Source organism: Brienomyrus brachyistius, chromosome 5, assembly GCF_023856365.1.
Source record: "Brienomyrus brachyistius isolate T26 chromosome 5, BBRACH_0.4, whole genome shotgun sequence".
NCBI lineage: Eukaryota > Metazoa > Chordata > Actinopteri > Osteoglossiformes > Mormyridae > Brienomyrus > Brienomyrus brachyistius.
Window position 1 is genome coordinate 37251041 of NC_064537.1, and position 20226 is coordinate 37271266.

General features: G+C 41.9%; 1 protein-coding gene across 3 annotated transcripts; it reads left to right on the plus strand.

Annotated features, from left to right (window-relative positions):
• The first annotated feature begins 4258 nt into the window (after positions 1-4258).
• LOC125741914 (double C2-like domain-containing protein alpha) lies at positions 4259-18781 on the plus strand. 3 transcript variants are annotated; one of them, XM_049013432.1, is made up of 12 exons: positions 4259-4382; positions 4779-4843; positions 7298-7617; positions 8232-8311; positions 9036-9110; positions 9204-9313; positions 10505-10631; positions 11528-11587; positions 13371-13570; positions 16056-16137; positions 16487-16583; positions 17349-18781. In XM_049013432.1, exons 3-12 carry the CDS (start codon positions 7302-7304, stop codon positions 17483-17485), a joined length of 1284 nt encoding a protein of 427 aa, XP_048869389.1. In that variant the 5' UTR covers positions 4259-4382; positions 4779-4843; positions 7298-7301; the 3' UTR covers positions 17486-18781. The 3 variants fall into 3 exon arrangements, with proteins under 3 accessions (XP_048869389.1, XP_048869388.1, XP_048869390.1); XM_049013431.1 differs by lacking the exon at positions 4259-4382 and having other exon boundaries at positions 4577-4843; XM_049013433.1 differs by lacking the exons at positions 4259-4382; positions 4779-4843 and adding an exon at positions 5318-5577.
• Positions 18782-20226: the final 1445 nt, after the last annotated feature.

Here is a 20226-nt window from a genome sequence, read left to right on the forward strand (position 1 = left end):
CAACTAGCCATGGAATTCCTTAAGAGACCACAGAGCTATAATATTTTTATGGTCTTGTGGGGCGTACATGCATGTCTCCACATCCAGCTATGCGAAGTTAAAGCCCTTATAACTTTTATTATTATTGTGAATGGTGCCGCCTGCTAAATGGCACTGTCACTGTCAGAAAGGCAGCTGTATTTCCAAAACAAAATGAAAACAACACAAATACAATAATGCAGCTATTAAGCATGAGCGTCTGTCCACCACTCATTCTTATCCCGGTCCCAGGGGGGCTGGAGTTTATCCCAGGCAGCACAGGGCTGGGGATCATCCTGAACAAGATGCAGTCATACACCGTGGGGAATTTAAAGACAATTAGCCTAACTAAAACCCCTTTGACTCGAAATGGGGGCCCGTATAGGAAGGAAAGGGAAGAACATGCAAAATCCACATCTAGATGCACACACAGAGTAATGGCAAAATTCAAACCCCCCCTAGCTCTGGAGGTGTGAGACAGCTGTGTTACCTGTCGAGCCATCCTGCTGGCCCAATATGAACTTCAGCAGGAATTCTTTTTTTAGTACTCTGACAGCAAATCATAGTCATTTAATCTTTTCTGAAATTCCATCCATCCATTTTCCAAACCGCTTATCCTACTGCGTCACAGGGGGTCTGGAGCCTATCCCGGAAGCAATGGGCACGAGGCAGGGAACAACCCAGGATGGGGGGCCAGCCCATCGCAGGGCACACTCACACACCAGTCACTCACACATGCACACCTATGGACAATTTAGTAACTCCAATTAGCCTCAGCATGTTTTTGGACTGTGGGGGGAAACCGGAGTACCTGGAGGAAACCCCACGACGACATGGGGAGAACATGCAAACTCCACACACATGTGACCCAGGCGGAGACTCGAACCCGGGTCCCAGAGGTGTGAGGCAACAGTGCTAACCACTGCACCGCCATGCCACGTTTACCCATTTTTCAATTTTTCTTGAACACTGGTGACACTCCTCATGTTATGCTTTTCATTTTGCAATGTCTTTTTTTCATTTTCACAAGTATGTATTATATGTAATATAGAAACTATTATGAAAAATAACAGTTGCAGCAGGTTTTCACTAACTTCACTAACTGGCTGATCATGCAGATATACTGCAGCAGGTAAACAGTGCTGAGGGAAATACTCCCCACAATGTAAGGAAAACCTGTTTTTTTTATATTATGGGGACCATTTTTTAGGTCCCCACAAAGACTTGTGAATGGGATGAAAAGAGTGTCGTATTTAGCTTGGTTACTTATGGTTAGGTTAGGGCTGGGTAGGGGTCAAGGGTCGTCATGTTATTATTAGAGTTTTACCCATAGGATTGAATGGAGAGTCCCCACAAAGAAAATATTACACACGTGTGTGTGTGTGTGTCTTGCAATCCTGGTAGGTCATTACCCCCCCCCCCCCCCCACACACACACACACACCCAGTTTCTGAACTAATTGACTCTTTTTAGATTTTATGGCAAATGATGTCATGTGACACAGAGAGGTAAAGAGGGATGTCGTATATCACACGTCACACACAAAGTCACATTTTAGCCAACAGAAATCCTCTTCAGTCAAGCCCATTCACACATGCTTGCCCACAGGCCACATTTCATCATACCACAGAAAACTGTTGACCTGAATGGAATTGCATGTTTCCCAGTGTGCCGTGTTGCACTGTGCGGTGGCCTCTTTGCAGGAGGGTTGCAGGGCTGCAGATTCGCTTCAGTTGTTGATGCTTCATTCTGCTGGCGGTGTTACATTTTCGGTGTCATTGCAAACGCTATCCTGTTGCCTCTCCAATAAAAAATACAAAAAGAAATTGTATTGCAAGTCAATAGCAAATTGCAGGTGGACTCAAGATATCAGTACTGCCAGTAAATCATAAAAAATAATCTGTATATGTAGTAAATGTGTGTGTGTGTATATATATTTTTTTCTTTTTTTTGTTTAGAAAAAGCACTGTTTAACATAAGAACACATGCAAATGAATAATACTGTAATTAAAAAATTCTTCTCTTCTCCAGACAGTTACTGATAGCTAGTTGGATGGCTGGATGAACACCGCTTCACTTCCTAAACTTCTCCTCATTAGCATCCCAGCCATTCCATGTATTTGTTAAATTTCAGCACCAGCTGACTAAATTAATTAAATCAATTATATGAATAATGTCATGAGGTATTGATTAGTCAAACACGGTATGTTATTTTTCAGATTAGCAAACACACAGCTGCATTGGATGGTTACTGGAAATACTGGTGTGCCTTTCGCAGGGGCTTTGAAATGGCTCAGCTCATTAGGACAGACATAATATCATCGTTTTACATCAACATTAAGAGCATTTAAACATAATTTTATTCGACTGCCTATACCTTTAGGCAAGTACTTTATTTACAAAGGTTATATATTTTACATTTACATTGCAATAAAAATTGCATTCTGCAAGGGAGAAAGTCCAGTGTTTGTGTCTAATGCAAGTAAAGCCCGTGATACATTTCCATGTTATTGTCAGCAAATGGATTCTAACATGAGGAAGAAGGGAGAAATACAGGCAGTATCTAGCATGAAAACTTCTAAAAACAGGGGGACGGACACAACCACCATATTAAACAGCTACTGGACAAAAACACTGATCTCATAAACAGCTCACAGCTCCTCTTTTATTTTGGGGATACATTTTAAAAATCAGAAAGTCCTAGTAGGTGAGGGGCACTGCACTTGTGGCAGCACAGCACGCAGCATTAGGTTTCAGCCTGGGAGAGCAGTGAAAGTGTAGAGCTGCATGGAAAGGCCAAGGTGCCTGGAGTTGTTTTGGTATTCCGGGCGGCACTCTGGCTCTGTGCTTAGTGCTGCCATCTTCCACATTCAGGGGTTGCGGCGGTCAGTCCCACGGCTGCTCTGCATGTGTGGAGTCCTCCCTGCGTTGTGTGGGTGTCCTCTGGACACTCTTGGTTTCTCCCATGGTTCAAGACAACGGCAGCAGGATAACTGGCGTCTCAATATTGCTCAAGCCATGTATGTGCCGTGAGAAGCCCGGGGGCTGCACCAGCCTGGTGTCCTGTGCTGCCAGAATCAGGCTCTAGGACCCATGAGACCATAAACAGATGGGATGTTCTTTTACTTTTACTAATATATTACATTGTTTTTACATTATTTTTTCCTTTAATTGACTGTAGCCCTGCGATAAGTTGGCTCCCCATCCTCAGTTACTCCGTACCTTAGGCTCCGGACCCCCCTTGACCCTGAATAGGATAAGCGATTACAGAAAATGGATGGATGGATGGATAATTGACTGTATACCTTTTAAATAGAGGGTCAGTATGTATTGTTATATTTACATAACGAAAGTCAAACGGCCCATTGATTGAGTGTTATGTGAATGTGGGTTTCATTTGCAATGACAGATCATTGTGTTTAAGCCAATAAATTGATTTAAAGGAGAGAGAGTGACAGAGGGGTAGAGAAAGAATGGTGATAAAATTCCCATTGTACAAAGGGAGAGAGAAAGAGAGAGAGGGATAGGGGGAGAGCGAAAGAGAGACAGAGGGGGGATAGAGAGAGAGCGAGAGAGAGAGGGATAGGGGAGAGCGAAAGAGAGACAGAGGGGGGATAGAGAGAGAGAGAGGGATAGGGGAGAGTGAAAGAGAGACAGAGGGGGGATAGAGAGAGAAAGAGAGAGAGAGAGGGAGGAGAGAGAGAGAGAGAGAGAGAGAGAGAGAGAGAGAGAGAGAGCATGTGCGTGGGTGGGATAAGAGGCAAGCGAAGAATAATGATAGAGCTGAAGCATTTCTCCTGAAGAGAAGTTAACATTCAGACTCCAGGAGAGTCCTGCCTGTCACTCATTCCCAGACTTACTTGAAGTCCATTACAGCAGATATGTATAAATATACATCTGTGTGTGTATGCTGGGGATGGGAGGGGGATTAAATGGAAAAGACAAAGGCGGATGGAGACAAAAACACAATAATGATCCAAAGAGCAATTATTTCTGTTCATGAGAGAAAGGGTGTGTTGGTTCCGTCAATCACTGACCAGAGGTGCCATTAGAGTAATTACAGAGAAAGAGAGAGAGTGGCGCTAATACTGGCTCAGGGTATCTTACACTGCATTAGCACTGCATACAGGCTGAATAGAGAGAGAGAGAGAGAGACGCTAATACTGGCTCAGGGTATCCTACACTGCATTAGCACTGCATACAGACTGAACGAAGAGAGATAGGTGCTAATACTGGCTCAGGGTATCTTACACTGCATTAGCACTGCATACAGGTTGAACAGAGAGATAGGAAGCCAGCGAGAAAGAGAGATTTACTGCGTGAATTTATCTTATTTCAACAGGAAAAAAACATGCACTGGCCAGGTATTACAGTTTGTTAACACTAAAACAGAAAATTAATGCAAACAGAGCAAAAGGTTACTGCAGAATTGAAAACACTGCATAGGGAAGCGAGGAAGAGAGTGGGAGAGAGACTAGGAGGGAGGGAGGAAGAGAGCGAGGGAGGGGGAAGAAAACAGAGAGGAAAGACAGACACAGACACAGGTTCTCGAGGAACAGTCTCCATCACTCTGTCTGTCCTCCAGCTCATTGGCTCCATCATCTCCATCCTGTTTATCTCTGTTTTCCTTCATCACCTGAACTTTATATTTCTGATACCATAGATTCTTAATGAATATTTAATAAGCCCCCCCTGCTTTCCCCTCTCCCACCTCCTCTCTCTGCCTCTCCTCTTCCCTCACCCTTCTCACCACCTGTTAGTGCTTCCCGCTTGCTCTGGGATTCACTCGTTTATGAGGGAGTTTCACACTCGCACATTCACGGAGGTAAGAGCATTTTTTTAATAGAGAAATACTCTGTCATTGTGAACTTATCATCACTGTTGCCTTATTTCTCACTGTCCATTTTGTTTGTTGTTTGTCTATTCATTACTCATCTTGACCATTCATTATTCATCTCCTCTTGCTCCTTTTCTCTTTCCTTGCCTGGATATTCCCCTTTTTTGCCCACACTTCCCCTTTTCTCCTTCTTGTCATCCCCCATCTTCGTACCTGTTGTGGCGCGTTAGCTCCATGTGTGAATGCTGCATTTGCCTCCCCCATGTTGTTCAGTGTTACTGTCAGACTTATTAGTTAGTGACAGTGCTATTCCACGCTGCTCAGTGCTGCTGCTGGTCTTCTGCTCCCCATATTTCTCCGTTGTCAGTGTCACTAATTAATGAAAACGTTACTCCACACGTTCCCCCCCCCTCCCCATTAGTTATTCATAGTATTACTTATGTGTTTCAGCGATATCATCAGTGTGCTCAGTCAGTCTTTTCATGTTCTGCGTTCGTCTTGATGGTAACCTACCTCGGGAAACTCTTATTTCAGCAAAAGTGTAACAACAGAGGGGGAATTTAAGGCCAATTCGGACCAAAAGTGAACTAGAGATAGATATGAAGCAGATGGGAAAGAAAAGAGCAAAGAAGTGAGATACTGAATAGTGAAGGAATTAGGAGAGAAAAGTGTGAGGAAACACAATGGAAAAATGAGGAAGAGGTGCGGAGAAGGAGAGTTAGGTGAGGAAAAATGGTTGCATGCCTCTTAATAGGTTATTCTTCAAGACCATACATGAATCATACATTAAGAAATATATGTGTGTGTGTGTGTAAAGAGATTCAGACTTCTATCTAAAATTAAGATGTGAGTAAAAATATAAATTTTCCCCAATAGTTGTATCTTTACCACAAACAAAAGCATTGCAATAGGACAAAAATATGATGTTTATGCTGTAATTGGCTTGTAATTGATTTTACTGAGTCAGTTATATGTGTTGTCGTGTCCATCCAGTCATGCTGCTTGGGGTTTCAGCACCTTTATTTATTTGAAATATCTGTTTTAATCTCGGCTTCCTGCAATGTATCCTGATATATCAGTACAATCTGTCTGTGTTGTTTTGTTCACTTGTGTTTCAAGGTGTTGCTCAAGGTCTGATGCCTAGTATTTTGTCGATGAACAGCAGCAATCCTGTTTTTTCAAACAAGCGAGGACATGAATTTGAACGTGACCAATAGCAAGAATATTACTCATTCTCTATCCTCATTTTAATCTCTTTTAATTCCGTAGCTTTCGGCATTACGGTACTTCATAGTTGGAAAGATGAATGATTTGTTCAGCTGTTACTTTGTAAAAACTAACAACTTCATTAGTAACCAGTAAGAATGCAAGGAATTCCTGATTTATTAAATATTAATTACATCTCGCATAAAATATGCTGAATTTTATTATTTTGGTTTGACAATAAATGACAGTTAAGGTAACTTTTATGTAGGATCAAAAAAAAATAATACAAATGGCAAAAAATTTGGGTTTAAATGGGCCAAGTAAACAGGACTGCAGAATTTCACATAATCAGAAAATATATTTTGTAATACTGATTGGAATAAGCAGCATTAGTGCATCTTGACACAAAAAGTCACCATTTAATTAATGCGAACAAAATAGAATAATTAATAAAATAATGAAAGACAATTTACGTCGATATTTTTTGCACACTGAATAATGAGAGAAGATTTCTTTTTTTGTTCATTTACAGAATTGGCAATGATTGTACTGTTTTCTAGTTATCATCCAGCTCAGATACTGAATAAGATGGGGAAAAATTAATGAAACATTTTACAGCACTAACTGAATGGGAAAAAAATCACTTGAAACTTGTGAACTGTTATTCAGCTTGTAGCCTGGGAATGTTGTCAGATGTGCCAGCCAGTCCTGATGTTCTACCATAACCATGTAGTGTATCAAGCTGGTATCCAAACAGCTGACATATCCTAGGCCAAAGAGTTGTAATGTATTAGATTAATTTTCTTAACAGCTACTGGGCTGCTCTCCTGTACTGCTATCATCCGTACTTAATCAGCCGCTGATAATTGATTTTGGAGCTGAAACTGCTGTTCATTCCTCTCTTTCATTGAACTCTGTATACTATAATATACAACAATTTGTATCTTTTGAGGATTTGATAGTTTTCTGGGTTCAATTTGATTTATGTCCTGGTGCCTTTGTGCTGTCTATTACAGGTTTGTTGTCTTTGTGGGCCTGTTCCAGGGACTGGCTGACCCCCCCCTTTTGGGGCTATACATAGTTTTGGATAAAACAATCTGCTAAATAACTAAATGTAGCTTTAAGCTGATATTGCTCTATTGTAAAGAATGGATATGCACCTGTATTAATAATCATATGCATCTTTTAATAACTTGCTAGATCTCTGATGGCTCACTGCTGCTCTCTCTCCTCCAGCTCTATGACGGTACGCAAGGGAAAGAAACTGACCATTTCCATTCAGGAGCACATGGCTATTGATGTCTGTCCCGGCCCCATTCGCCCAATCAAGCAGATCTCTGCCTATTTCCCTCGCCTCTCCCCCACCTCCTCCATCTCGGAGCCCATCTCGCCAAACCCGAAGGTCCTGAGCCCTGGAAGCGGAGGGGCGGCTGGAGGGGGTCTGCTCTCTCCTGTACTGACAGGAGCCACAGGTGGCGGAGGAGGAGGGACCTTGTCTGCAATGAGTAGCATGGACACATCCATTGAAATTGACAGCTGCGACAGCGACGACAGCAGTGAGTGTAAAAGCCAAGTGTGTCCCCTTTAAAAGGCTGAAACCCGCGGTGATGTCAGGTGACCATAGAATTATCCAGGCCCGTGAGCACCGAATTCTCATGGTCAGAGTTTACAAATAATCCCCTACAGGACGAGATGGTGGAGGGGGGGATGTTTTGTGGGAAACAAAATTAATTAAATGCACTTTAATTTTGAATTGCCTAATTTTCTCATTAATGAGGATTATGCGTGTAGGCTATTTACCCAGCAACATGGACAGCACTTGCCTGTGCTTTAATTACCATGAAGAATAAACACAGATTATTTGTGTGTATCGACAGTTATCGCAGCGGCCAGCCGGTAGCTGCAATTTACATTAACATATTTAAAGCTAAAGATGTACTGAGACATTTCAGGGTAGGTACTTGACAGGTGTAACCATGGACTTTCTCCAGGTAACATTTACGATTTTAGTCAACTTTGAAATAATTTAACTTTTTTAGAATATATCGATGTTTTTCAGGGCTAGCTACTTGATAAGACATCAAGCTAAGCTCATTTAAAGAATGATGTTTTTACTCAAGATATGAAACGCATTCCAGGGGTGACTGACCCTAACATTATTACATTTTAGCGTCTTTAGGCATCCTGGAGTTTGACCTGCTGTATGAAAGAGCCACCAGCTCCTTGCACTGCACTGTTCTCAGAGCCAAGGTATCAGCCGAGGCTGCTTCAAATCGATGTATTTTACAATTTAGTTAATTACCATTACCATTATATTTTTGCCTCTATTCACCTCAATTATGAGATTTTGCAATGTCCACAGTCTTTGATCTTCTTCCCCTTCATCGTGCCTGTTTTATTTCACTGTGTCCCAGCCGGAGCATCAATTGTCCCCCTCCTGATATATGCAATATGAATCAAAAAGCCAATTAAGGCAAAACTGTTCATTTCTTCTGAACATTAATATTTAATATGAGGGATTTTGAGACACATGCGGTACCTGCATTTCAGAATCCTGCATTCAACTGGTTTTGCCGTCAGACCCAGATAAAGAGCAGGACTGACTGTCTTGCTTCAAACCTGTTCTGCTGCAGGTGTAAACTTACTGCTCTGCCGATAGAGGAAATGCTGCCAACAAATGGATTTCCCAAGAGGTCTAAATGATAAAATCAAATTAGATGTTTCATATCCTTCTTGTTCAGAAGAGACCTGTAACATCCCTGGTAATCTTACAGATTTGTTTTAGAATCGTCAAAGCTGTTATTCAATTGCTATTTTCAATCCCTTCTGATGCACACCATGCCCACTTTGGATTTAAACCATAGTGCTCCGGGTGCAAAGATGAATAATATGATGACAAACACCACAGATCTGTGATTACCTGGTGGGAAGTCAGCATCTAATCTGCCCTTCTGTTTCATGGTGCACCTCACAGGGACTTAAGCCAATGGACTTTAATGGTTTGGCAGATCCATATGTGAAGCTACACCTACTACCAGGAGCGTGCAAGGTGAATTCCACTTTTTAGCATTAAGTGCACTTGTGGCACAGGTGTTGCTGTCATTGTGGTCAGTGTAGTAGTTTTGTTCTAACCTTCTCCCAGGCAAATAAGCTGAAGACTAAAATTGTGCGCAACACTTTGAATCCAGTGTGGAACGAGACTCTAACCTATTGTGGCATCACTGAGGAAGACATGTACAGGAAAACTCTAAGGTTAGTAATGTGTCACGGTGCCTATTGTCATCTGTTATGGCGGTCTTCTCTTCTGCCCCCCCCTTTCTCTTTCACTTTTGTCCCCCTTTCTCCCAGCTAGAGTGACATATTGAGGTCAGAGTCACATCTGGGGGGCATTAAATTCTATTGACCCCCAGAGATAAAATATCACCATCTATTTGCTTGTGTGTGGGTGAAACTGTTTCAAAATGTGTGGGAGTGTGAGAATAGAAGAGAATAAAAGAGAATGAGTGATTGAGTGATGAGTGAGGAAATTAAATTAGCTACCAGTAGCAAACTTTCAAATGATCAAAGGATGTCAAATGTAAAGAGTAACATTTCGCCATAAAATCATGTATTATTAATTTATTGTTATTAAACACATATATAGATATATAATTTGTGTCATAGACAAAAGAAAGTAGTCAAATAAATAAGTAGATTTTAAGGTGTTTGTTTTTGTGAGTACTCTGTCTTTTTCAGATTTTTTTACGTCATGTTTTATTGTATGTACAGTATCGCTCTACCTTTGCTTAATGCTCCATTAGCTTTATGGAAATCCGTCAGTCAGACTGATCGTATTGCTTCTAAAAAATACTGCATTTTCAGAATACTCAATTATTACTGATCTTCAAGTAATAATATCACTATACAAGGTTATTTTGCTCTGTGTGTCGCCGTCCTGCAGGATTCCGTCTGCCTTTGCTGTCTTGATCTTGAGACATGCACAGAATGACTGGCAGCATGTACCTCGGTAGTCATGCGCTCAGTAAAAGAGGGAGAGTCATGCTGCAGGCAAGCAGGGAGCAGGATCACCTGGGGGCCGAATCTGCTGAAACACCTGCTGCTTTTCAGCCTCCTCTCTACCCTCCATTTTATCCCATCCCACATATGACCAAGTGCTGTGCGGCATGTAACACCTTCCCTGGCCCACCGCTGCTCTGCATGCACTGACTCACTGGTTTACGGCATATTGCTGTTGAGCGTGTGGCACCTCTCTGGGAACAGCCAGCCTCTTCTACCAGCCAAGGACATAGTAAACACAGAACAAACCTTAATCTGCAACACATATGTTGAGGAAGCCATCGTTTGCATAGAACGTTGGAGGCCGATGAGGACGCTGGTGGTGAGTCGGCGTAGGTATCCGTCTAGCTGCTCTTTTCACATTCTCCACCTCTCCCGCCCTTTCAGGGTGTCTGTGTGCGACGAGGACAAGCTGAGCCACAATGAATTCATAGGGGAGTCGCGGGTCGCCCTGCGCCGCCTGAAGCCTGACCAGACCAAACACTACAAGATATGTCTGGAGCATCCCCCTCCTGTGAGAGCGTGGGGAACATGGGGGGGAGGGGGGGGGGGGCGTCGCGAGTCAGTCACCAACCTGACAGAATGATGTTGTAAGCTTACTGTAGGGTTTGGTATTATCTTTGCGGTGCGTAAAATTAATGATGAATTATGAAAGATAATAAATGCTTGTTAATAATAAATTCCTGAGCTGAAAGCTGTTTGATTTACTTTGGCAGTAATTTGCAAGTTTAATAACCACAAAGTAATTCTGGTATAAAATAAATAGACATTTACAGAATATTTAATAATAAAATGTTTACTGATATATAGATATTATTATTATTATTATTATTATTATTATTATTATTATTGCTCAATTTAAATTTGTGGCTTTGGATTTAATGTAACTTGCATAGTGGCAAATTCCAAGTATATTTTAAATACTCAGCGAGACAAGGACAAAGGTGCCACGTGGATCTGTTCTGTTTTCAGCTTAAATATCACTGTCTAACAGTCAGGGAACATTTTCTGCTATCTTCGAGGGCAAAATAGCAACAGTAGTAATAGTAGATTTCTATTTACATCAAAAATTCTGGACTGCTGACTGGGGCAGACTTCCCCCCCAGGATGGGCACAGCAGCGTCTCCTGTCGTTAGTAATTTCTGTCAGTTGACTTTTGTCAAAGCGGTGTGGCTGCAGGCTTACTCTTGGATTACCATGTTCTAATATAGTAGCAGGATTTTTCAGTTGATTTCTGTACTATCGACAGTTATATTAGTAATGTGAAACAAATGTTTGTTAAATGACGCTGCTGACTGGCTTCCTGTCCAAGGTGCTCGATTCAGGAAGTTTTGATAAGTCCAGGAAATATGCAATTCAAAAGCTCCCCCTGTCTCACCTCATCTTGTCTCTTCTATTCTCCTCCTTCAGCTTCCCTCCCCCTCCGCTATGAGTGTAGCCCTCAGGGGTATCTCCTGCTACCTGAGAGAGGTAGGCTGGCAGCCTTGTCCTGCCCATGAATTGGTCTCCCCTTCTGTGTTTACCTCAAATTCAAATTCAGTGCTGATTTATGCACGTGAAATACATTAGAGAGACTGAGAGCCACAGTAAGATACAGTATATGCATAGGAATCAGGTACTTGGATCCAAAGAATACATGCAGGATAAATTTCAATTTACATAAAAAAAAAAAATAAATAAATCAAAACTGTATTTAAATGAAGAGGAATGTTAATGAATGCATTCGTAGCTATTAGGATTTTGGCTGACTAGGGGTAGAAACTTAAACTGTGCATGCAGTGATGCCTGTGAATGCTGGGCAGATGATCTGTTTATCTTTATGTTCCGGTTTGTTTCGTGTCACCACATGCCTCTGTGTTGTATAACATCTGTCTGCTGTAATCTGCCTGGATGCATCCTCGTTTGTGTGTTCTGCTCCGTTTGTTTCTTCTCCTCTGTCGCTTCTTTTCACTCGCAGTTTCTGCATGTGTGTTTCAAGCATTTGCCGAGACGCTCTTGTATGGGTGAGTGGCACATTGCCAACGTTGCAGTGGGTGGCGGGTATAGGTGGAGTTTAGAGGAAAGCAGACAGGGACACTGAATAAAGAAATATTCTGGTTTGAGACTCTTGAAATTCCCGAAGCGATGAGCAGAATGACTATTTTAAGCAACATGAAACAGCCACCACTAAATGTGTGGGAATTAGTCTCTGTACCTTACGTAAACAGGGACATTTGAAATGATGTTCCAGAGAAATCAGATGAAAGGAAGAGTAAAAAAACAGGGATAAGAATGACAGTTCAGCTAAAGAGATAAAAATGAGGTGAAAGGATTAGCATGTTTATTACTTTTATGCTTCTGGTCAACTTCAAAATATGATACAACAGTACAAACAGACTAATCAGGAAATCTGAAAATGCAACTACGAGTGACACTTAAAAGGGAAGAACCTTTTGCATTGCATTGTATTTTTGATTCAATAAGCAGAGTGTCTCTTTGAAAGCTGATGGGTTTACATTTTAAGTTATAAGGTTATGTTCTAAAATATTAATTAATTAATCTAGACTGATTGAGGACATCTGACAAAGAGTTTTAGAGAATCTCAGTGCATATGTATATCCATCCATCCATTTTCCAAACCGCTTATCCTACTGGGTTGCGGGGGGTCCGGAGCCTATCCCGGAAGCAATGGGCACGAGGCAGGGAACAACCCAGGATGGGGGGCCAGCCCATCGCAGGACACACTCACACACCATTCACTCACACAGGCATACCTACAGGCAATTTAGTAACTCCAATTAGCCTCAGCATGTTTTTGGACTGTGGGAGGAAACCGGAGTACCCGGAGGAAACCCCACGACGACATGGGGAGAACATGCAAACTCCACACACATGTAACCCAGGCGGAAACTTGAACCCGGGTCCCAGAGGTGTGAGGCAACAGTGCTAACCACTGCACCACCATGCCGCCCCACATATGTATATTTTCTACCTAATTACTTTAGATAAACAGTGTGCCGGGGTAGTCTTCTTTGAGTTACTCCGGCTGTGTTAATCTGCCAGAATTTGATCTGCGCTAATTCAGTGTTCCTTACAATTTGAGTCATAATTCCATTTTGGTTATTATGCAATAGCTTCCAGATTATGCTCTATAATGCACCCGTGCCTCGGTGCCGACATTATTTATTCGCCTCTTGCCGAGTTTAAATCACTCTTATTATAGTTGTTTAGTGAATCTCAATGCTGAGGAGCTCTTTGTTCCTGCCTCTCACAGTGGGAGATTGAGCAGCAGAGGAGTCTGGAGGAACGGGGGCGCCTGCTTCTCTCCCTCCAGTTCCTCTCCCCGTCGGACGGAGCAGAAGAGGACGGGCAGGCCAAAGAGGGGGGCCGCAGTGGGCTTTGTGTGGGGGTGCGGCGCTGTGCCCATTTGGCCGCCATGGACGTCAACGGCTTCTCAGACCCATACGTCAAGACGTGAGTGTGGAGGGAACCAGAGTGGGGGAAGAGGGAAATGGACAGGAAGGGCTTTGAGGAGACGACAAAAAGCTAGGAAAAGGATGTACGCAATAAATATGGAAATTCACATACTCAGGTGTGTTTATTCATGGTTTAGCTCAGACACAGTCGGCTAAAGCGCAGCTTAAATCACATATTCATACCCTTCAGCTCTTCTCCACCCACTTGCACTTCCTAATGTTATGCCCGTGGCAGCTTGTACTCATCTTTGTGTTTCCAGAATGCTGCCAATATTATCAATATATGCCGTGTATTTTACTTATGCTCCATCCTAATAGAGAGTCGCAGCGAGTGTGGAGCCTTTGCCGGTTCTTACTCTGGTTCTTACAGGAGGCCAGATCATTACAGGCCACACAAATAATCAGACCGGGGGAAGTTTAGAGACATCATTACACTGGTGCTTTTGAGCTGCTGGAGACTGGAGTGTTTGAGGGAAAGACGTACAGATGCAGAACGTTAAGAAGCTACAGACACAGAGCCGGGGGTCGAAATCGAAGCCACAACACTGGAGGAGTAAAGAAACCATGCTTCCCACAGAGTCACTGTGTGTATATATACAGTAAATGGTCTATCTTCCATAATATGTCTTCCATATAACATGTGGTCCAAAATTTTAGTAAATACAGTATCCTACAGCTGGGGACAAAATGTCCCCACAATGTGATATTTTGACATTGTAAGGACATTTTCCCATGAAGGGAAAATCACTTAATACATAAATCTGTAACCGCAATCAAAAAATTAAAAATGCCAAAGGCCTTGTATTTTGTTTGGTTACTTATGGTTAAGGTTAGGACTGGGTAGGGGTTAAGGTTATGATTCTTGGCATTAGGGTTTTGCCTATAGAAATTAATGGACAGTCCCTACATAGATATAATTACAAAACTGTATGTGTGGATCATGTTTATATTACACTGTGGGGACCAAACCTGTTATTTTGATGTTGTGGGGACCATTTTTCAGGTCACCACAAAGATCTGTGAATACAGCAATTAATGGAAAGTCTTCTCAAAGATATAATTACAAACCTGTGTGTGTGTATATGTGTGTGTGTGTGCGCGTGTGTGTCTCTATACCCTTTGTGATCACTTAGGTGTCCTTTGGTACGATTTCCTCCCACAATCAGACCCGCCCAGTGCCCTGTGCCTTCTAGGATAAGCTTCAGACTTACCAAGGCCCTGAATTGGATAAGCAGTTGTGGAAAACCAGACAGATTAATTTTTACACTAAATCAAATGCATTTTACATGCCATTGATAGTTTCTTTCATGTCAGCTCTTCAACGATATTTTGAAATTCTTTTTTTTTACTGCACAGTCTGGTTCAGTTTTTGTTACGTTGCTGCTTAGGCAGTACATTGGTATGACAACGTCATGTAGCATGGCCTCCAACAGGTGAACATAATTAAGTAATTAACTCAGTTAAGAGAGCAAACTCATCTATCTTTGTTGAGTGCTCACAGCTGGATAGTTAATTGAATCAGGAAGGATCTAATTTGACACTGAAACAAGTAAAGCATAGTTCATGACGAATACAGTGATACCTTAACGGAGCTAATTTGTTTTTGCGTACATTTTGTTCAGTATGTTGCTTTCAGGAGTGACCCCTTTCCACTTAGCAGGCCCGTTTTAACTCACCCCCATTGGCACATAATGAAGTTGCCATTGAAGGCATCACATGTAGGTGGGATAGAATACAAAGGCGAGCAACGAGTGTGAGTAATAAAGCTGCTAGGTGCAGTGTTTAGCGAGGGAAAGATGTGAGGAAAGGTCACAGCAGAGACCAATAGAACAGAAACCTCTGATTACAAATGCGGTCCATTGCCGGCAATGTCTCTGAGGCGAGGGCGAGATGGAACAGTGATGTAAGAGGGAAGGAGGCCGCTGATGATGCACAGTGACAGAAATCAGACAAACGAGCCCAAAATGGTGCTTCCTTCTGCCTGTTTGTAGCCAGTCAGTGTCCTGAGGTCTCCCTGAAATGGGGAAAAAACAAACCTGCATCTTACACTTGTGATTCTTTCGTCTCCTATCATCTTTTTTGGTTAAATGTTCCAAATGTTATTTCTCCCTGCAGGCTAAAAAAAGCAAAGCAGGATGGTGTATGAATAGACAAGCCCCCTCACCTCCCACACCTCAATGTCTTTTAGTCTTTGCCGTTTCCTCCCTCACACAGAGTCGCTGATCAAAGCAGGTGCTTCTCTAAGCAGTGCAAGCGCGCGCGTGTGTGTGTGTGTGTGTGGTGCGTTTACATTTCTGTGCACACACTGACTGGTAAATGGTAGATCGGTAAATGGAAATTTCATGGAAGTCAGAGGGGCTGTCACCGCAAGGGCGGGGGCTAGGGTCTGAGGGGGGGGACTCCAATGTTTGCTTGTCTCCACATGTGCTCGATCTTCTCTGGGTTCTCCACCCCCCACCCCCATCTGCTTTTCTCAATTTCAGATACCTTAAGCCAGACATCCACAAGAAATCCAAACACAAAACCGCAGTCATAAAAAAGACCCTTAACCCAGAATTTAACGAGGTACAACCTGATGTGGCTGTTATCCAGCGTATGTGCAGTCAGTTCTCTAGTTCTGTGTGTGTCTGCTTTACCGTATTGTCTCTGAATGTAAACGGTAGTAACCCCATCCCTGTCTCTATCAATACTAAATATTAACTATCTGAAGCATGACGGCAGAATAACAGCTCGATAAATTGTGGTGTCTTTGAGCAAATATTAAGTATTTTGATAGTCTACAATATTAATGTCACATCCCTTACATCCAGTTTTATGCAAATGTACTGTATTTTCCTGTTCTCGTGATTCTCCATGTTAATCCTCTCTGTCCCCATCATGTTCCCTCCTGTTAATCCCACATAACCTCTGGCAGGAGTTCTTCTATGAGATTTCCCTCTCGGAACTTTCCACTAAGACACTGGAAGTCACTGTCTGGGATTATGACCTCGGAAAGTCCAATGACTTTATCGGTGAGTTGGTTATCTGTTATTTGTGTTCGTATTTTCTGTATTTCAAATTTTTAAAGAACACAACCTCCAATTTTATGCTTATTTGGCATCTTAAGTAGAAATACTGTAATGATCTTGTGTTTTACATTTTTTCCTATACACTAAATAAGTGGCATAACTACAGGCGCTCCTCTACTTACGAACGAGTCACGTTCCAAACGGCCATTCGTAACTTGAAATGTTCGTAAGTCATTATTCAACATTATTTTAAGGGTATACGCAAGTACAAAGGACTATGATGCTGGGAGTACGCACGCTACGCTGCTGCGCAGAAGTCGTACTAGGGGGAATTGGCACGCAGAAAAGAAAACTGATGTTACGGACAGGAAACGGGAGCCCAACGAACACAGTTTGGACTTATAGTCCTCTTTGTTCATATGTCTGATAGTTCGTAAGTTGAAAGTTCATAACGAGGGGAGCATCTGTATTTGCGTCATTTTACCACAAGCCAACTAAAAGATTATATGAATTACAAGGGGACATCTCCAGTTGTGTAAAATGAAAACCCGCTACATATTTCATTCATGTTTTGTCTTTCGTTATATACTGTGATAATACAATGCAGTCTGAATAAACATGTAAAAAACATATTTTTTATCTTAATGCATGTCCACTACAGTAGTTCATCAACAAGTTAATCTATGCTGTCATTGATGATTCATTTTGTGGTTATTTATGCAGTGCTGATGCATTTATTTCAATCCTTGCTGTACTTGTGCATGGCAGGGGGTGTGTCTCTAGGCTGTCACTCACAGGGAGATGCGCTACGGCATTGGGTGGAATGCCTGAAGAATAAGGGCAAGAAGGTGGAGCGATGGCACACCCTAACCAATGAGCTGCCGGGATCCACATTTCATGATTGAAAGGGCATATTCAGTATACTGTCAGTAGCTACGGTACTCATTAGAAAACTTATGAGTGTAGTACGTACACATCCTTTGCTGGGTGCTAATGGTGGACCTATTTTACAGGGATGTAATCTACATGTATATAGTGTACAGGAAATCATTTCTCTTTTTAAGCCTAATGCATTCTGTACTTTTATTTTTTTCTCTGCAGTGTATTATACTTTTATTTTGTGTCTGTAGGCTATAGTTTGGTATTGATTTATCATTTACTTTTCTTCTAATGCCTTGTTATATGGTATCTTTCCATTGCAATAACATTAACTATTGAAAATGCTTCCAATAAAAATTCTAAGTGGTCTTAAATATTCTCTTACTAAAGGCATTTACCGCAGGTTCCAAAATTGGTTGTTTTTATGAATAATGACTATTGTGACTGAATCTTCCACATTGACTGTTTTCTGTAAAATCTTGAAGTACCTTTAAATATGGCATTACTGCTGCAACTCCTGCTTCCCTGCCCATTTCCGTCTCCGAAGGCCTGACTGAAAGCACATCCTCTATACCTCGTGTATACATTTGCAGGTGCAGAACACTAAATATTGATGACAGCAAAATTATTATGCATTTGCCAAGATCAAGGGAAAAAAATGAATAGCCTGTCATTCAGTAGAAATATTTTGATAATTTCCCCAAATCCCAAAATAGACACAGGTAATCATACCCTCTGCACCTGGGGCATCATGCTTTCTCTTCCCCTTATAAATGCTGCATAATTCTTCCCCTCTGTATCTCCGCACTGGTCGCTTGCACTGTTGTTCAGTGGATTGCTGTGAACACTTGGCAGAACTCTAAATAAAATATTATGGTCTGACTGACATTTTCAATCTGTTTACTGATTTTGGTGTAGTCTGCAAAATAATGCTGATTTTGAAACAGTGTATGATTATTATAATTCTGTACTTGACCTTATTGTTGTGAGGAGGATTGTTATGCAGAACAATCTATCCATAACTTATAACATTCTCCCAATGTGCCTGCGGGAGTAAGGAAGCTACATTAAGCAACTATGAGGCATGTCAATCTCCAGTGATGTTGTTCTATATCCAGTACGTATGTCTCTTACACTATTCTTCTCAGTGTCACTGTCCAAAGGAATTGCATGCCCCTGTGTATGAATGCTGATTTATGATTTATTTTAAGTGTTTATTTTTGTTGTGGCTTTGTCCAGTTATTGCAGGGAATGGGATTACTAATGTTTATATTTATACAAGATGTTTCTGAATAAACATGGTGGAAATGCAGTGAATTATATTCTACTTTCTGGTCTGTTTCTGTTTACTAGGAATATTTGTAGGTATTATACTATTGCAGCAAATAGTTTTACTGCAGAATACATTTTCATAAGGGCTTAGTTAACCATCCATAGGTACTGTTGATAATTTTAAGTCTGAAGTGTTTAGAAACACACAGCTGTGTGGCAAAATTGTGTATTTTCTAAAAACGCCTTTAAAAATTGAAATATCTCCACTAATGTCCTGTTTGTTATCTTCTTTGGAGGGTAAAAAGACACAGGAGGTCAGTAGCCAGATTGAGCCTTTTAAAGGAGATTGACAGATGATGCAAAATGTATCCAGCACAGCCTCCTACTCTGTGCTTGAGCTGCCTGTCTCAGCATGCCTGAAATAGCCATTGGGCCACCAGTACAGCTGGAAAGCAAACAAGCATCTGGGCTAGAAGCACAAGAGTACAGAAGGAGATATTACTGTATGTAGTGAACATCTGACATTAATGATGCTATTTGAAAAATCCATTTATAAATTTATAGCACTTAGTCATTGACATTCAGGGGTGTCAGAGGGGCATGGATATCATGACAGATTCGGGGGGCACAGCACTTTGTAGGGGCTCCAAAATCCCCCCGCCCCCACCTTGGCAAAACAACTGTCCAACCCAAGCAGGGGGAGAAGGTGGCATTTTGTCAGGGGGCCTGGGTTGTCCAGCTACTCCACTGTTGACATTACAGGAAAACCCTTTATGATTCTCTGATGGATGAATGGATGGATGGATGGATGAATGGGTGGATGGATGGATGGAAACATTCAGATACAGTATATAATATGGGGTCTTTGGTAGTTTGGTAGTCTTCCAAACCTTAAGAATGCCACACACTAGAAGACTTATTTTGCCTGTTTTCCCGAGACCTAGATGCACGTCCAAACAGTGATGGCACTGGACAGATGGACAGATGGACAGTGGACAGATGGACAGATGGACAGAGGGCACTTCTGGAGTTTACATGCAGCTCACTCAGACTGGCACCTGTTCCTTCCTCCCTGTCATTGATCAGTCCCACATTCCTCTTCTACCATTTTCTTCCTCCAAATCATCTTCGCAAGGGCTTGTCATTCTCTGTACTGAAACCTGGGATGTGTTTACGACATGCTGCATTAACTTGAGATGCTTCCTGACTGTAGAAATTTGCCAATGCTGTGTCCCTCGAGTCCACTGTCTTTACTGTGTTCATAGATGCAGCTAGCTGTGTGTTCTCAGGATTGTTTACTTGCCATTTGGCTCTTGGCAAGATAACTTGATTTAACTTGGTATCTTCATGCATTTTCCTAATTTTGGTGTCTGCGAAAAACAGCGGTCTTTATTTCTGTAGGGATTGCTCCATCAGATCTGATAGGATCAGTTAGGCATTCCGTCTTATGATGTTTTTATTGTGTGCTTGTTATCATCCATCATTGCTTGCTGTG

Bases quoted from the DNA above. Each gene is read 5' to 3' on its own strand.
- LOC125741914 (XM_049013432.1), top strand. From the start codon at position 7,302: ATGACGGTACGCAAGGGAAAGAAACTGACCATTTCCATTCAGGAGCAC. The intron at 13,571-16,055 runs GTGAGTGTGGAG...TCTCAATTTCAG, and splicing joins TCAGACCCATACGTCAAGAC to ATACCTTAAGCCAGACATCC. The intron at 16,138-16,486 runs GTACAACCTGAT...AACCTCTGGCAG, and splicing joins TTAACCCAGAATTTAACGAG to GAGTTCTTCTATGAGATTTC.